Source organism: Pelobates fuscus, chromosome 8 (assembly GCF_036172605.1).
Source record: "Pelobates fuscus isolate aPelFus1 chromosome 8, aPelFus1.pri, whole genome shotgun sequence".
Lineage (NCBI taxonomy): Eukaryota > Metazoa > Chordata > Amphibia > Anura > Pelobatidae > Pelobates > Pelobates fuscus.
The window spans coordinates 34984378-35004014 of NC_086324.1; the positions used below are offsets into that span (position 1 = coordinate 34984378).

At 36.4% G+C, this 19637-nt stretch overlaps 1 protein-coding gene across 3 annotated transcripts in view; it reads right to left on the reverse strand.

Annotated features, from left to right (window-relative positions):
- Nucleotides 1–14785, reverse strand: part of FIGN (fidgetin, microtubule severing factor) — a 138674-nt gene extending 123889 nt beyond the window's left edge. For 2 of the 3 annotated variants that reach the window (XM_063429679.1, XM_063429678.1), the window contains exons 1-2: nt 14364–14785; nt 13343–13515 (exon numbers count right to left, since the gene is read on the reverse strand). In XM_063429679.1, coding sequence (XP_063285749.1) covers nt 13343–13364 — 22 coding nt within the window. In that variant the 5' untranslated portion in view covers nt 13365–13515; nt 14364–14785. Of the gene's footprint in view, nt 1–2384; nt 2414–13342; nt 13516–14363 lie in introns of those variants that run through there. The other variant, XM_063429680.1, reaches the window with a different exon arrangement.
- Nucleotides 14786–19637: the final 4852 nt, after the last annotated feature.

Sequence of the window (19637 nt, forward strand, 5' to 3'; positions counted from 1 at the left end):
TTACTTGTTGTTCCTTCATGAAATTACCCATGATGAATCTCCCAAGGCTAACATTTTTACCTGCCAAATCATACTCTCAATTTTGGCCCACCCTGTAAAGTTTCTTCTGAATTTGAAGAAGTACTGGACAATATTTTATTATTAAGAAGATCTAAACAAAATAGAAAAGTACTTGAGCACTATACCAAATCTCTATATACAATTAAATAACACTAATTTGCATATATCCACCCAGAATCCTTTGCAATCCTTTGCAATAGGTCTCCCCTGCCGGATGACGTCGGCAGGGGAGGAGCGTGGGCGGACCCTAAACCAGCGCAGAGAGACATCAGCGCTGGTCTCAGGTATGTCACTGAATGAGTTCTAACCCCTTCAGCAACATGGGATGGGGGGTGGGAGGGAGAGGGGACCTGCAGGGCCAGGAAAACGATTTGTTTTCCTGGCACTGGAGTGTCCCTTTAAATAACACAGAATGTTAGTACCACTGCAATGGATAGAATTACTTCTGTTATAAAATGTACAAAGTGACATTGAACAATGTGTAGGTAATTATTATCAAAGCTTTTGAGCTGATGAATATTATAGCCAATGCTGCTGACCAAGAGTAGTGGAAGTGTGCATCCAAGGCTTATTTATGTGTATTAATCCATTATTATAAACCTACTGCTAGAAAGACTTTTATGATTAGTTACATAGTATGCAGTGTGTAAAACCTAATGGAGAGACAGTTGCTTGCCAGGAAAGATAGTCTGGGAAGAAGTGTATAAGAATATCTTCCTTACCGTTTCAGCTGCCTTTGCATAAACCTTTATATTCCATCTAATGCTTGTGAAAGAAATAAATGGACTTTTAAGTTCAATAAATAATATTTATAAGTATAGCTAATGTGGAATAGCACTACCAGCATACAAAACTCAGCCACTACATTATATTTTGAAAAAAAAAAAATATATATATATATAAATATTTCCTGAAACCACTTGTAAGCCATTTAATCATTAATGAACCCAGCTAACATTATGAAGAAATCCAAACTAGAAATATGCCAACAGCCTATACACACAGGGCTCATCAATGCCAGTATTTACTGAACATAACCTCTGATCACAATTGTCTATTAAATCTACTGCAACATTCACAGCTACAATTTAGGCACCATTGTCATTTCATAATGTGTATGAATATCATATAAAATTTAATAAAAAAAAAACACAAACACTTTTGGCATGTGTTAATTGTCGAAGAAACAGTAGTGCCTTTAACATATTTATTTACCTCCTTAATTAGCCGTGTCTGCTGTGGTGGTTCAAGGTAAGCGTACATTAGGGATCAGGAATTTAAAAAATAGAAATGTGGAGAATTAAAAAGAACACCAGAGCTACAACATTTCAGCCATGTATTAAAAAAGTTGATTCAATGAACAGAAGGGAACAACCCCTGATTGAGTCACCCACCTGCATGTTTTTTGATTAAGTCTATTTTTATTTTTGTTTTATATGCACACCAGAAGATCAATGATTTCATACAATATTCCACAAATTGTGACTGGTTAGCCAAACCAAAATCTCTCACTTGAGAAATTAGGATCATCTGGATAAATAAATCAATGAGAATTTGATAAATAGTTTTCTTGCTGTAATGTAATTAAACATTTGCTGTAAGTCTAATGCATCTAATTTTAACTGAGCCAAGAAATGTTAGCAATAGAAATTCCTTCAGTGACTTGCCGAAATGGGGAGTGTAATTTTAACCCAAAGGTTTGCAGCTTTCTGTAAATTTGGTGCACTTTGACCACATGCAGAGAAATGCAGAGAAATAAAATGTCACAGAACTGGACCACTGGACCATCCCAATTCTGGTTGGACAGTCCCGATTTATGGGTCCCGGTTTTGGGGACACCAGTGGACTGTCCCCAACAATCATAGCACGTAGCATAGACATGCTTGTGACATGTTCAGGGCACTATTACCTGCAAGGAGCACTGCTTATATGATTGGCAGACAGCCTGATGTGCATTCCTGGGCTGGCCTTAGATGATTGACAGGCTGACCTGTCTGTAATTTGTTCTGAGACACCCCCTTCCTGGGTGGATTTGTCCCCTTTGGCTGGAGCTAGTGATGCATTTGGACTGGATCCCAAATTAGTGATATATGTTAGTGTACACATGTAGACTTTAAAGTCCACTGTCCAGAGTCAGATTTAAAAAATTGGGGGTGTTTATATGGTAGATCACGTTTTTGGCTAGAAATAGATAACAATTAAAGAACATTTAAATAAATACTAAATTAATAAATCAAATGTTGGCAATGTCTGTCAATTTAACAACTGACCAATTTGTGTGACATAACTAGGCATGCAGAGATTCATCAGACTACACAACCTACACTGAATAGCCGCAGTCATTAATAGTTGATGTTTTCTCATCCAATCAGCTGTTAGTTTAAGTCAAACTTGCAAAGCACTGTGCCATGTCTGAGTGTGGGTAGTAGGAGGTAGGAATCCATAGAACATCTGCTAATATAAACTATAGTCAACTACACGGGATGATGAGAATTGTTTTCTACAAAAGCAAGCTGTTGTGACAGATCTTCTATTTCTAAACATGGCACATTTTAACTGGTACTCTTTGTTCCTACCCTAAAACAAATTACAGATCCATCATAAGTCAAACAAAATCTTTCTTTGATGAACATTCTACACAGATCAGTTTACAGAACAGTGTTATCACAAGAGATAAGGTACACATTGTACAAATAATTCAAAGATTGCGGTTGTCATGGAGACATTGAATTCTCAAAAAACAAACTACTTGCACAGATTTGTGCAAAAAAATGTGTAATTCACCTATGCCTTCCCTTTGAAGGATGAGCCATAAAAACATTTAATTTTTACTTCTTTATTTAAATTTTAAAAAATGAGCGGTTGGCTCTGGAAATAAGCCCAGCAATAAATGTTAAGATGTGCGCACCTATCACTCTATCCCTAAACTGACAAACAAAAACTTCTGCAAACTGAAAATGTTTATTTTTCTTTCTCATGGCAGCCAAACTTAAAAAACAAATACAAAGGAAGAAAATTGTTCACAATTTCTGACTAAAGAGCCAAATTGTTTCTATCAACAAAACAGCCTGAGGCTGGAATTTTTCCTACTGAGATTTTTGCTGTTAATTGCCTCATTGTAGTGGAGAAAGGATTTCAGAACTAAAAAAAAAAAAAGAACTTCTTTTAACTTGCCTTCTGGCATTTAAACCACCTGTTATTTTATTTGTATTTTCTGTACTTAAGTGGATGTAATATATATGTATGTATGTATGTATTTTAAAAGTGTACATGCAAGACTGACCAATAGTTTATAGCTTTCAAGACTAATTTGTGTCAGTAGACAAAAAAAAAATACTGTGTGTCTGCTCTGGAGTAATATTCACACATATACCAGAAATGTAACTTCTCAAACGCGTTTTGATGAGTTAACACTTAAATATACACCATACGAAGATCAGAAACAGGCAGTTAACCCTTTGATTGCTCAGCCCATTAAAAATCAAAGTGCGTAATATTTTGAAACATGTCTCGTTAACCGTATAAAGTAAATGCAGGTCCTATCCACATTTCCACTTACAATTTACTTTTAATCTTTCAAGAGTCATTAAACCCAACGATTAAATCTTTGTCACAGGAACAAATGCTTAGATCTAATCATTTAAATATTCTCTAGAACACACAATATTTGTCATACCTTTAAAGTAGTCATAATTTATATATTTAAAAAAACAGATTTCAAATTACAATCAGTAATACGCTCTAGGTAATTATTTTACCAGCGATATCAAATGTGTTATTTAATTATTTAATTCATTCACTTATTCATTTTTCTTGGTTGCAAATGAAAAGATATCCAGTGGATGATTAGATGTGTGCTACATTGATTGTGATGATATTGCCATTCAGAAGTACAAGCGTTCTGTTATGAAGGATTTTTCTCACATTCCTACACACAGCATATAGCAACAGAAGATTAAATGTAGGCTGGATTATTTCTGTTCACTGAAACAATCTTGTGAGCATCTGGGTTTCCAAAGGACATAAAAGAATCTAGTTACGTTTCTGAGATCTTTTGATTTGGCTGTTCATAGTAGAGCCATCCTTGAGTGATGTCAAAAATAGCTTTTGAAAATAAATGGTGAACCTACAAGTGCATTCAGATATAGTCTTGTTGGACCACTGGTAGATAATTTGTGTTTTGATTTAAATACTCTGATATCAACAGCCTGTTAAGTTGCTGAGCAAAAACAAAACAAAAACAACAATAATACAAACTCAGATTTACTTGGAAAGCTTACGACTGTAGCGTTCACCAACCAAAGGACGAGGGTTTACTTATTGCTACTGATTATAAAGGGCATACAGAAGACATCGTAATGACATATTTCAATAAATAGACGACATTGGGCAATGAAAGTCCGTCATCTTTGCTGGAAACTTTCAAGTGGAATGACCTATGCCATTCGATTTCTGTCATGTACGACGTTATATAGTATTCCTAATTAGAATTATTATGCGTTAGTTTAAACCTTTACATTACACGAGCTATGCAATTATTTGCTCACACGGGGTTAACATGAGCTTGCCACATTATATGTTATACATGTAAAAAAGAATGGAATTTTGAAACAGATGTGCCTTCTACTATAAGGTGCACTAGACTACACAATACAGTTAACACTTACACTGTATTTACATGTATGTGAATGTATTATTATTTCGTAAGATGCTTCTATATATTGCGCAGCACTGCAGAGTATCCAAATTAAACAAACCCACATGTATTTGTTAACATAACGTGTTTAGATATCAATGAAACAGGATTAGATGGATCTTAAAAAGTTCTAGTCTAAGAGAAACAAAAGTATAGTTGTTCAACAGGTAAAAATGGAATAGGATGATGTGGTGGTCTCTCTGCAACCCCATATTTAGATTATTTATATGGTTTATGTGACAAGAAATTTATAACACTAAGACACTGGGTTTAATTCTCACACGGGCAATTAGCATTTGTCCATTTATTTTACGTTTTTCGGAAAGATGTCTCGGAATGAAATTTCCATGAAGTTTCTCAAGTTCACCCTGTAGAAGACACCAATATAAAAGGAGAGGCTTGAAAAGCAAGTTTACGAGGACTATGGGCTTAGGGATTGAAATTTTGAAGGTAAAAATCTGAAATTTGAAAAATAACAAGAAGACAAAGACAAAAAGCACTGCTTTGTATGAACAAAAAAGACGATTATATTTACAAGATTCTAATAAGGAAAAATTATCTCCTAAAAAAAGGATGATATACAATATATTACTAGTAATATATGGATACTCTATACAGTTACAGAGATTGGAGACAATTGCATTTAACAATGTTAGAAGGAAGACAATGCATTTATACACTTAGACCAGGACTAGTTAAGTTTGGCAACGCAGCTCTTTACAGATAGGGTATCTCACAAAGCTCAGCCAGCCTAAAGTCTGGGTGAGCAACAAAGTAAAAGGTAGTAGACAAACATGTTCAGTATGAAGCTTAGAAACCTACTGATCTATCTGGCAAGAGTAGTGAACTCCAATCCTTGAAGAGAGCAGACACATTGAATTTTCAGGCTAATACAACAATGCGCAGTCATACACTGAATTAATAGTCTTATTAAATGCTAACTATAAAAATCCTAAACCGGTGACGAGACTTCAGACCTTGAGTTTTTAAAGAGCTCAAGAATCATTGTATGTACTCTGACTGAAGTGAATACTTCAACTCAAACCCATGATGAGCTGAAACCAAGACAAAATGGTGAGATCATTGAGGGTGAGAAGTTTTGTCATTACATGCAACAGGCAACAAAAGCTACCTCTTGTTCATATAACAAAAGTGTATAGCAGGGGTGGACTACGTCGCCCACGATGCTTTGCTAGCAATATGGCTGTAAGAGCATTATAGGAGATGTAGTCCACAACATCTGATAAGTATTACGTATATACTTCTTCCTACTAATCACTTTAAGGATAGACGTTGCCCCTTTTTTTAGTAGCTAGAGCTAAGGTAAAGATTCTGATCATCTGTACATTCCTGCATATTCTATGTACAAAACACCCAACTCCCATTCCTCTCATGTGCTCATTGCACAGAAGTATATTGCATCACTGTCAATAGAGAAGATGTCTAAATCCTTTCAAGTAGATAGAAATACAATATATGCCAAGCGAAACAACGATCAGTCAAGTGCATTTAAAAGAGGACAATTTAAAGTGTCAAAGGCAAAACCACTGAGCTTAATATTATAAACATAGTAGCATTAATAAGGCAGTACCGACAACATACACAGTACTTTACATAGTACTCAAATAAGGGTTATTAAACTGCTTCACCCTCCAACCCCCGCCTAAAAGTTTTTTTGTTTTTTTTTTTACTACAAATCTCATAATTCTCTTCCAAGCTATAGCTGTGACAGCAACATCTGGGGAGCTGCAGTTTGACAGCCATGTTTAAATAGTATTAGCAATCCACATTAAAAGTCCGAGATAAGATAGCGAGATGAGGGCCCCTGACCACCAGCTTTTAATGACCAACAGCTTATAACAGCCGTTGTTTTACAGGAAATAGATTTCAGAAAATATTCTCTTTAGGAATAACAATCTGAAAAAAGGAATGCGGTATAAAACATAGTTCGACTTCCTGCCACCAGTGAGGAGATGTAAGTCCATTTAAAATCATCTTCCGTTCTGGGCAAAACCAGTGCATTTGTATCAGTCCTACGGACATAAGTCAAGAAAAAAGTTTTCAGAGACAACATAGCTTGGCCCCTGTTTGATCAGCCTTATAAGTCAACATAAAATATATCTTTAAATAGACCAAGATGTATCAGAATGGAGTCAAAACTATTACATAGATGTAACCTCTTAAACAAGAAATTGGGGGCATACGTTCACTTTGCTGAACACACACGGATTGCCATATTAAATAATAAAAATATAAAGAAAAAAACATTTAACTGATTGCATCTGAAACAAAAAGCTACTCGTTAGTAATGATGTAAATAAATACTGTGTTTTACATGATGCAATCTACAGATTTTAAAGCAGGTAAGAAAAATCACACTTGATCGTCAACTGATTCTAAGAGAAATCTATATTTAGGATCGGAGCACTGCTATCTATTATCTGTAGTTGTTCTTCTCTATAGGAAAGTGATTTGTGAATATTTTATTATGGAATATAGTCTCAGGTTTGCCTGGATGGGGGTTAAATAAAGCCATTCAAGATCTTTTGCAAGTGACACCATTTAACCTCCTCTCCACTAACAGGTATCGTGCAAAAGTATTTTCCTTATAAAATATTCAGTGCAAGTTTCATTGCAGCCACTGTACACAATGAGGAAAACTGATGCCCTTTGCGGTCTATTTTGAGCAAAACCTTAACATTTATTTAAAAATACATAAACTGCATTTTAAATACGTAAGGATGGAGGAGGATCGACCATAACAAAATAGATTAAAAAAAAAATATATATATGTATATATTTTTTTTTTCATCTGATCTTAGCTTACAAAATCACTCGTTAAAAAAAGGTTAATTGTGCTGTCAGCTTTTCAAAACAATTTTAAAAAGAAAGACTCACACTTTGTTTTTGCAAATGTCCTCAACTGCAATACCTTTGCTTTGGAAGAGAAGGTTCACAGACAGATAATATTTCATTGTATATCGAGTGTGATGTTAAATAAAGTAAAATGTGAAATTCTAACAGTTTCAAACAAGTCTCACAAATAACCCTTTTGTGCTAAAAGTTGCTACTCAAGAGAGAGTTAAAATCTATGAATTGTAAACATGTTGGCTCTAAAGAATTCAATCATCAGAATTCTGTGTCAAGTCCTGTGCTTCAGAATGATTCTTTTATAGAGTGGAGTGTCAAAAAAAAAAAAAAAAATTCCTCTTTTGTTAAACAAAAAACAAAAACAAAGAATTATAAGCAGTGTGTGTCTCGCTGTGCATCAAGTTAATATTCACAGCTATTTGGAGATGTGAATTCAGAGTCTCTGCCAGCAGATTGCATGTTCATGCTGCAGTAATTACCAAACATTTTCGTATTAGCGTGTTCTAATTGCAGGAAATTAGGCTCATGCTCTATTAGGACAAGCATTTTATAAGTAAATAAAGTAGATTAAAAATACTTTCTTTTACCAATTGTGAAAAGAATTATTGAGCTAGGTCCTCTAAAATAAAAACAGATATTTAGAAAAAAATATATATGCATACAAAAACAGAATAATGCATTTTTCATCTATTTTTACACAATCCGGCATGTTGACAATTTTATAAAATTATATCCATATAATTTACAAAGTGATATGGGGGCAAGGACTTGCCTCTTTTATATGCATTGTTAAAATAGCTGACTTAATGCAGTGATCCTATCTTTTGAAATAATGTACTACTTAAACGTATAAAAAATAAATAAATATGATATTCACAAATTTCTGTGAAAAAGAAAAATGCTGTAAGAATTGGGAATGCCATAATACGTGTGTATATATATAAAACATACATTCAGACACAGTTCAGTTTGCACAAAACTATGCTTCATATTTTATTGCATTCAAAATATATGAATATGTCTGTTGCATACTGTTATTTTTTGTAATATGCATGCTCCATGCATTAAAGAGTAATCTATGTGATTAATTTGCATGCATTTGGTCATTCAGCAAGCTGTTTGCTAGCTACTTGGTACAAGGTAGCAGCTTATCGGTTTGCATTTACAATTTATAGATTCTAGAATATGTCCTTAACCCGTTGATGATCTTTCCTAATTAGCAATGATTTGTTTACCCCCACAATCTTTATTAACCCTTTAAGTCTTGCCATTTGCAAAAGGATTAGCGAAACCCTGATCTACGAATACGTCTGGCAGAGAGGTGTTTAAATCTGCGATACCATTTAGCAGGCCGGTTCAGCTGCAAAAGCATAAAACCAAACCTCCCTAATTGTCAAGACAGACCTAAAATGTCTTAATCTGCTGTAAATTGGAGGACTCACACCATGAGAAATGGCTTTCTGAACAGGCTTTCATTATTTCATGCACTGGAGAAAGTCTCCTTTGCAGATCCATTTTAAGAGTTTGTCAGTGACTCAGGGAAAAGATTACAGATCTATTAATTATTTAACTACTGCTAATCAGAAGTCTATTGGGCTATGATGCCTTCCCAAAGTCTCTAACAAAGATTGCCGTTCTTTAGCAGCAGTCCTTCCCTTTTAGCCCCCTCTGAAATCAATAAATTGTGATATAATCCTAGATATTATTCAATAATCCGCCAATAAAGTTGTTGCTAACTATTCTGGCAGCAAATAAGTTAACATTTTACTGCCAAAAAGTAAGGCAATCTAAGACAGGTCTCTCAGGGAATGCTATGCAAAGTTTATGCTTAACTCCTCCTTAACAAAGGAAAAAAGCAAAGGAACAGACTGTTATCTCGAATTTTAACTCGATGAATGGCAAAATGATGTCTACAGCATTCAAATGGTTAAAGATTAGAAATGAATGTGTGAACAAACAGCCAAAAGTAAAAATAACAACAAGTTGAGTTATATCATTAAGACAATTTCTGGCCTATTTTGATTAGCTGATTAATTGTTGATTAGAAATGCGGCAAGATCAATCATTTTCTCCAGCTTGGCATGAACACATAGCGCTAATTGAATCTGACAGACCAGCTTTTTTTCTTCCACTAAATTTAAAATACAAACACATGCAGGTCCCTAGCTAGGGTTGTGGTCAAAATGAGTTCACTAGTTACAAAAATTAGTAAAGACAAGAAAAATTCTGGAACATCTAACTAATCGAGAAGAAGAAAAATGTATGACTGTTTTAATCATTAATACCAAGTATTGTCAGTTTACCAAGAATACTTAAACATAAACACTATATAACATGTATCAAAGGAGATGGATAAAATAAATTCAAATGTCATCTCAAAACAAAACATATATAGCATGTCTTAAAATTTATATTTAAAGAATGCCATAGGTATCATAACAAGACTATATTTATTAAAGGCAACGTAAATGCAAAAACTGTAAGATATAATAGTCATTTTTAGATTATAAGTTTAACCAAGGTAGCATCTTAGTAGATAGGTAAAAAAAAATGCACCCATCGATTATATCGTAATGTACTGTAAGACATTACTTGTGAATTAAACTGACTTTGTATAGATGGAGACATGCACTGTATTGACCACAAGCATTATATAATGCAAAATGACTTAAAGGCTTAAGTTGTAAATTACTTTATACATAAATCTCAACTGAAGATGACTTAAATTATATATTATTATGAAATTGCTAGTAATAGCTGTAAATAGCTAGCAGCTATATATCAACTGTACAGTTAATGTTTAGAAAGAGGATGTAGATTTGAAAATGTAAACGTTTTATGATTTTTTTTTTTAACACGTGATTTCTTTTAGAGAGATTTCTAAAATAGAACACAATTAGAATGCTTATTACCTAAAGTGCATCGAAGCAAATTAAGAGCCAACTTGCAAACATTTTGACTAAAAAAATGAATTGGAATATATTTCGATATCAACTAAGTTGGCGATAATTGGCGACACTGCCACTGCTTTTGTGGTCTGGCTTCTGCAAGTCAACTGTCAGCTCATCACACCTTACTGTTTAGTGGATAGACTCTATAGGATGTCATTTGAAAGGCCAAAGAACATACAACAGGAACATGATGGAATTAAATATATTGTTTTGTTTTCCTGATTATTTAGTGAACATATTTATTTTCAAAAAATATATGGATAAAAAAAAAAAATATATGATGCTTTGAAAAAAAAATATCACAGATGTAAATTGAAAAAAATAAAAAATATATGCAAATATATTTTGGCTGGAAAAAAAAGGCTTATATAAATCTTGTGGTTCGCTGCAAAGCAATGTATTCTGGAAGCCATGGCAAACAGGAATAAGTAACAAGTTTATGTGTTTTCAGTGAAAACAGTACAAAATGTGGTTTTAATTTATGTCAGTGCTCACCATTTGATAAATGACTTCTGAATTAGCTATTTTACGGGCAGCACTAATATTTCAATCTAAAATGCAGTTTTGTCATAAAACTCTTTAATTTACTCAAAACCCCCTCTCATTGTATAAAAAAAAATGCTATTCTGAATAACTGTTCACATTCGTACCAAAAATGTTAGAGAAAAAGCAAATGCATAATAATTGGCAGCTTAATAAAAAATGTTCAGTATATTTTTTCACTATGCACATAAAAACACACAAGAAAGTCTAAACTTATCACATGGCGTAAATCACTGAACAAAAAACATGACATGAATGTAAACAAACACTGAAACAATGTACACAAACACATCCTATGCCCAGATTAAATTTGGGATCTGTACTCTCAGGACAGACAAGCCTTATACTTTGAAAATGCTATTAAACATCTAAATTTTACTCTTTGCCTTGTGTGTTGTAAATCACAGGATGCTTATAGTTGCATGCTTTTTTTCCCAGGTTTTTTTTTTTAAACATATCACATGGATTCCTTATTGTGTTTTCTTAACTTGTTTTATAAATTTAGGATTAAAACATCAAAGCAGTGTCCACATTAGAGCCAAATTTTAAAGGATCAATGTGACAAGTCTCAGCTTGATAGATGTTTCTCTTGATAAACGACTTGTTCAAAAGACACACTGTAGCTTTCATTTCCTGACCACAACACACTTTTAATTTGCAACAGCAGAGCAGGCAAAAGTGTTAGTTCCCAATTGCCAGATTTTCAGCTCAAAACAATATACCAGAACTGCATTGCATTTAGCAGCCACAGTTACCCCAGGGAAACTTTTATGTTTTCTTAATATATGTGTTTGTGTGTGTGTGTGTGTGTGTGTGTGTGTATATATTTATATTGATAAACACATACATACGGTGATATATATTTTCGTGATCAGGCCAAATTTTCAAATGAATATGGTATATAGGTTAAAAATGCTTTCAAAATTAAGTAAAGCTAAAATTGCTAAACAACTGGTTGCAAATTCAGAGCCTAAGTGTTATATACACAAACAAGTAGGGATGTTTATTTTTCCAGGCCACCGCATATCAAACCACTCAATTCTGGCTCCTTGTACAGTGTCCCCTTCTTAATTTCAAATTCCTAAATGTGATAGCCTCCTCATCAGCAACCCAAGCCCAATCTGCTCTGAATATATATTACAGCTTATCCCATCTGGCAATCAAATTCGCTTCAACAGCTCCGGGAAAAAGGTTTGCTCTCTACAAAACATTTCCCCTGTGCAGATTATGTGCATGCAAAATAAATAGTCTACTTATTGATCAATCCAAGTCAACAAGTAACAAATGCAAAAGGCAATCAAGTGTGTATTAATATCCTCTTATGAATTAACAAAAAAAACTAATAAAAAAATTAATAATGTTTCTATAGAGCTGCCATGATTTTATCTTATTTTCCTTTATTTTGTAATCACTAGAAAAACAACAAACACTCATTAAATAATTGACTCACTTCCCATCCTGAACCTGATTCATAATCTCTTTAATAGCTTGCTGTTTACTGTATAGTGTATTATTATTTTTACATAGTTTTTAGTTGCTATTTTTTTTTCTCACAATGCTGAATGCTGTAAAAATACTAAAACAAAAATCTCTTTAAATCCTCTACTCTAGCTCTGCTGACCTTTGGGTGGAGAATAGGGAGTGAGAAAGGAAGAAAGGTTAAAAAAAGTCAGTTGCAATAGTCTTATAAACAACAATTAAAAAGTGCTAAAGGAAACATCAAAAAGAAAGACACCACCATTTAAAATAACCTTTGCAACCAAAACAGTAAGCAATCAATAAGCAACTATTTTTGGATTACGGGATTTCAGCAATTATCCTGACACTAGTAAGCCCAATCAAAAATTAGAAAACAGAGGAAATTTAAAAAAATATTAAGTATTACTGATTACTCCAGTTTTGCACATTCAAGTCCATGGCATGCTAAATAAAAAAATTATTAACTAGCCCCATCAAAAGTAAAGTTTCACATTTTCTATACAATAATATTGTTACATATTTGTGCATCTTTAAGCTTGCCAAATAAACATAACTATATACATGATATAAATTAAACTAAAATCAAGAAATACTCTTGTCTAAAAGTACTTGAAATAACTAAGTAACATTCACAGTGTGTCTGTATAAAGACATGCATGATTGCTCCCCCTCTGCCCCCCATACTATTAAAGTGTCATTATTTTACTAAGAACATGTGAAGCAGATTTTAAAATTGACATACCATAAACACTGCTACTGAGCATTTCTCGCCGGCAGAACACAAAAAAAAGGCAGAATGAGATTTTTCACAAGCAGGAATTCCAATGGTTGATTTTCATTAGAGCCACTTTTCCTCTTAGTTATCAAATGTCACTCTCTTGAAACGTGGGCCCTTTCGTCAGGTATTCATTTAACCTACATGCATATAATTAAGAGGGAAAGCAACATCAACAAAAAAGATCTCAGATCACAGAAGAAGAGAGAGAAAGGGGGAGGTTGGAAGGGGGGGGGGGGGGGGACACATGCAATGCAAGTCTATGTCAATTTCACGTCCATTGAAACTAACGAGAGCTCCAGGGAGACTAGTAATACAATCACTAGATTAAATTATACCTCTTTCTCCCCTGATCCCAGACAGCAAAACACCCACCACAATGTTTGTTTACCCCCTTCATAGATACTGCCAGCTTTGGCTAATTATTATTTTTTTAAAAAAAACTGCATCAAATCCCAGCACAGTGTCAGAATCCAGATCTCTGCCAATAACTTTCTATGCAATGATCCAGATTGGACTTTTGACCTACTTAAAACTAAAGTTATGTCAAGATAAGGCCCCATCTCAAATGGCACTTTAAATAAAATACATTTTTAAAAAATATATTTTAACATGTACAAAAAAAAAAAATAATAAAAAAATAAAAATAAAAAAATATACATTTGATAATGAAAGTTGCTGAAAGTCTATGGCTGTAGACAGAAATAAATGGATAAAGCTATTGCTAACTCATGCTGTAAGGCACAGGGAATGGATAATCAGAGACAAAAAATACTGCAATGATACATGTGTGTGTAAAATACATTGTATCATCACCCACACAGTTTATTTTCACAGCTCCCCATAATTAAGCAATATTAGTAGAAATCACCCGGTGGATTTTTTTTTTTTAGATCTTAAGATCTCATGGCTAAGTTACCCAGTTCCCACAATTAAAAAACAAACAAACAAAAAAAAACACAGTAGCAGCTCTGAAGTCAGCACTTACCTGGCCGGGTGACACTGCCTGCCGATAGGTTACAGTAGCATCGATTGCCTGTGTTTGCTGATGAATGGATGATCGCTCGAAGTGAAGGCATCAGTTCATTCTCTATAAACAGATAGTTCTGCACATGCTGGAACAGAACGAAGGGGGTACTTGCTCTTTAGAATGTAGAGCCCTCTCTCTCTCTCTTTTTATTATTATTAATATATATTTTTTAATGCTGCCAGTTTCTTGCAGGAAAAATACTGTCAGAAATGGAGAAAAAGGAGAAATCAGAAAAAAAAAAAGGTTGAAGTTTTAATTTGTGTTTCTGGCATAAAACCCTCAGCAGGGTCGCAATCTTGTTTTCCTTGTACGTGGGGGTTGGACTGCTAGAATCATCAGGCTGGCGTCTGATGAATGTCCTGTGGTCACTCCCATGTCCCAGCCCCTCTCCCCACTGCCTGGGGTATGCATGGTCTAAGCACTTCCTCCTGCTAGCCAGGCACAGTGACAGAATGCACACACACACATAGCATCTCACACACACAGCCACCTCTATTTATCACAGCCAGTGTATTGTGCTGGGAGAGGGAATATCCGGATTTCTCCTTGTGATCTCCATTTACTGGGAGAGAAAGAGATGCTGAGAGCAGATATACAAGGAGGCAGAGGCAAGCATGCCTGCAACATACAGCAGGGGGTGTTTACAGCAGTCCTGATTGATGGTTTCACACACACACACACAGGGATTTTCTGGTAGGGGCTATGGACTTTGCAGCATACTTGCAATTGATTTACTGCAGTGAATGTGGTGAGCTGTGCTAGGTTTACTAGGGTAAAATGATTCTCATTGTCTGACTTGTGAAGTTATTAGCAGTCCAGAAAAAAACAATATCCTGCTTTTATTTAGAAAATATGTGCTTTGCTGCTTCAGAACATCTTGGGATAAAGGATTGTGTTTTTAAAAATGGGAAGCTTATGAGATATTTATATATACACATATATATATATATATATATATATATATATATATTTTTTTTTTTTTTTAATTTGCTGGTTTTAGTCTGTACTGCCATGACTTTTGGGACTGACAAAGTACTTTTTCAAAGTATCTTAACATGAATAGGGATTTCCTGAGCTTTTCTTGGGGGAATAAAGAAGGATTCTGCTGTACTGTCTGTTGTCATTTTATAAGAACTCTGATATTCTGTGCTGGTGAGTTCACCTAATTTCCTACCATCTCAAGAATAAACAAACAGCAAAAAAAATAAAAATAATAGTGAATAAGCTGGTGTGACATCCCATAGATAATAAATCCCACAGAGAATAAGTTGGTGGGTATGTTTTTCTAAACCGCTTTAAGTTCCAGCTATTGGGTAATTCATGATCAGTACTACCCAGCAGTATGTAGTATTCACATCCTGCCAGACATTATTATTTCATTAATTATTTAAAGAATCACAGTGGAACTGCTGTGATTATGATATGACTTCCTCAACATTTGTATTCTAATGCCAGGCAGCAATTATTATGTACCTCCTAGCAACATATCAAACCTGTTGGACTTTTCCATAGAACATGACCCAAGATGGCAAATCTAGTATCAGAGTTTATAATGCTAGGTGGTTTATGGTTCTGGTATGTTTAGGGTTAAGGGACTTAGGACTTCACTTGCCTGAGCATAGTGGAAGTTACAGTCCACAGCATTTCAAAGGTAACCCTAACCATAATTCTTTAGCACTCTAATCTTAAATGCACACAACCTTGACCATAAATACCCTCTTTTCCTTACTGCTGTACACAGCGTTATTACTGCATAGGGTACAACAGCAAGTTCTTTGTGCTGAAATGATGCTCACTGTTGGAAGTAATGCTGTAATGGTACCAGGTTTTCTAGAATGATGCAACATTATTGCACCTCTATCAAGAACTTTTATACAGTTTACATTTTCTTGTCAATATTTTGAAGTCGACTCCTTTTGAGTACACTTGTTACATAAGGATAATATAAACCAGTTGTTTGAGTAGTAACATTTATCATCATGGAAGCAAGGCTTGTGTCGGAGGTAAATGGATTTGGTTTTTAACTAACTGTGATTTTTCCAAATTTTGGGCGAGTCATCCAAATCCTTTAACTCTAAATTGGCATATCACCGAATCACGAAACAAACAAAATGGACAATTGGCGAGCCCTTTTATTTAAATCATAATTCGGAGTTCCATCCGTGTTGGAAAAATTATGATTGATGGTTAAGGAACAGCCACTAAATAGGTAAGAAAAAAAGTCCAAAAGAGGGGAAAAGAAGAACCAGCAAAAAATTCTATATTCATATCATATCATGTATATTATACATCATATATTTAATAAATATATAGATTTTTTGCTACTCCTTTTTTCGATCTATTAGTTACTATTTCTCACTTGATGTGTGAAACAAATGGCATGCAAATGTGCCTTATAGTATATTGCAAACTATATACATAATTTGCCCAAATCATTTTTTTTTTTATTTTGTGTTGAAGAAATTCGTCAGAACCTAAATAACCCATGAACGAATTAAGGACCAGCTGAACTAAATTAATTTTTGTCAACAGAATATAAGTGTACTTCCCTTAAGAAGACATTCTAGGCAACCTGGGAAAACAGGGGGAGGGTCTGATTGCACCAAGTACACTACAGGGATTCTATGCAGGCCACCATAGAAGCCAGACATGCTCTGTAGTGTACATATGACGGAGAGATCAGCACTTATTATTAAAGCGCCAACAAATTTTGCAGAGCTGTACAAAGGGTGAACTAACAGCAGGGCCGGCCTTAGGGGTGGGCGAGCTGTGTGGCCGCACAGGGCGCCATGGACCAGGGGGCGCCATGTGGCCAACACAGCTCGCACATAGCCAGTGTCAGGGGAGCTAAAGCAGGTACCCGGATGGAGGATTAATTATTCTCCACCCGGGTCTATAAAAAAAAATGAGGCGCTGGGGGCGGGGCTTCACACACGGTGGGGCAGGGCTTAACGCACGGTGGGGCACGGCTTATCATGCGGTGGGGCGGGGCAATTACATACCTGAAGCTGCACAGGAAGAGGGAAGAAGGAAGAAGTCCCTGCTTCCCCGACAACCAACTGCATCCACTGGAAAGTGGTAAGTGTGTGTGTGTGGGTGACTGTTTGCCTGTTTTTGTGACTGTTTGCCTGTTTGTGTGACTGCCTGCCTCTGTGTGTGTGTGTCTGCCTGCTTGTGTGTGTGTGTCTGCCTGCCTGTGTGTGTGTGTCTGCCTGCCTGTGTGTATGTGTGACTGCCTGCCTGTGTGTGACTGCCTGCCTGTGTGTTGTCTGCCTGCCTGTGTGTGTGTGACTGCCTGCCTTTGTGTGTCTTCCTGCCTGTGTGTGTGTGTGTGACTGCCTGCATGTGTGTGTGACTGCCTGCCTGCCTGTCTGTGTGTGTGACTGCTTGCCTGTGTGACTGCCTGCCTGCCTGTGTGTGTGTCTGTGTGACTGTCTGTCTGTATGACTACCTGCCTGTGTGTGTGACTGCCTGCCTGTGTGTGTGACTGCGTGACTGTCTGTCTGTGTGACTGCCTGCTGGTGTGTGTGTGTGACTGCCTGCCTGCCTGCCTGTATATGTGACTGTCTGTCTGATTGCCTGTTTGTGTGTGTGTCTTCCTGCCTGTGTGTGTGTCTGTCTGCCTGCCTGTGTGTGTGTGACTGCCTGCCTGTGTGTGACTGCCTGCCTGTGTGTGTGTGTGACTGCCTGCCTGTCTGTGTGACTGCCTGCCTGCCTGTGTGTGTGACTGTCTGACTGCCTGCCTGCGTGTGTGTCTGTGTGACTATCTGTCTGTGTGACTGCCTGCCTGCCTGTGTGTGTGTGTCTGTGACTGCCTGCCTGCATGTGTGACTGTCTGTCTGACTGCCTTTGTGTTTCTGCCTGCCTGTGTGTGTGTTGACTGAGTGACTGCCTGTCTGCCTGCCTGTGTGTGACTGTCTGTGTGACTGCCTGTGTGTGTGACTGTCTGTCTGTATGACTGCCTGACTGTGTGTGTGACTGTCTGTCTGTGTGTGTGTGACTGTCTGTCTGTGTGACTGTCTGTGTGACTGTCTGTCTGTGTGACTGCCTTCCTGTCTGTGTGACTTCCTGCGTTTGTGTAACTGCCTGCCTGTGTGTGTGACTGTCTGTGTGTATGATTGACTGTGTGTGTGTGAGTCTGTCTGTTTGTGTGACTGCCTGCCTGTGTGTGTGTGACTGTCTGTCTGTGTAACTGCCTGCGTGTGTGTGACTGCCTGCGTGTGTGTGTATGTTTGACTGCCTGCATGTGTGTATGTGTGACTGCCTTCCTGTGTGTGTGTGACTCCCTGCCTGTGTGTGTGTGTGACTGTCTGACTGTGTGTGACTCTAATTGTGTGTGTCGCTGTAGCTGTGCTGTTGTGTGTGCTTGTATGTGTGACTATCTGCCGTTAACTGAGTGTGTGTGTGCCAATCAGCGTGCATGAGTGTCTGCATGCTTGTAACCGAGTGTGTATGACTGACTCCTTGTAATGGAATATGTGTGACTGTGTGCCTGTAACTGTTCGTGATTGTGTGCCTGTAACTGTGTGTGACTGTCTGCCTTTAACTGTGTGTTTGGCTCTGTGACTGTGTGACTATCTGCCTGTAACTGTGTGTGTGTGTGTGACTGTCTGCCTGTAACTGAGCGTGTCTAACTGTCTGCTTGTAACTGAGTGTGTGACTGTCTGCCTGTGCCTGTGTGTGTGACTGTATACAGGCAACTTGGTGGGAGTGGGCACCGTGAAAACTTTTCACACAGGGCCCTTAATTGCCTAAGGCCGGCCCTGACTAACAGACAAATATTTGTAATCAGATGAGTCGGGTGCACAGGAACAGAGGGGGTTGAGGGACCTGCTTAACCCCTTAAGGACACATGACATGTGTGACATGTCATGATTCCCTTTTATTCCAGAAGTTTGGTCCTTAAGGGGTTAAATGAGGTTACATGTTGGAGGGAGTTATTGTATGAGGTTCATCATTCTACATACAACTATTGCTTTTACATTATGCAACACCTTTAGAGAGCTGCCTCTTTGAAATGTCAATAGATTACTTAAAAGTACACATCAACATGATATCTGACCATTTTTTTTAATGTCATATATGTTTATGACAAAAAATGGTATTTCAACTTCTGTTTAGATATTTCAGATGCTGTCTAAAAGCTGGAAAGGTAAGAAGATTCAAGTCTCCAAACATTTTTATCGCAACATATTATATATTAATATACATTGTTTTTTCTTCTAAGTATCC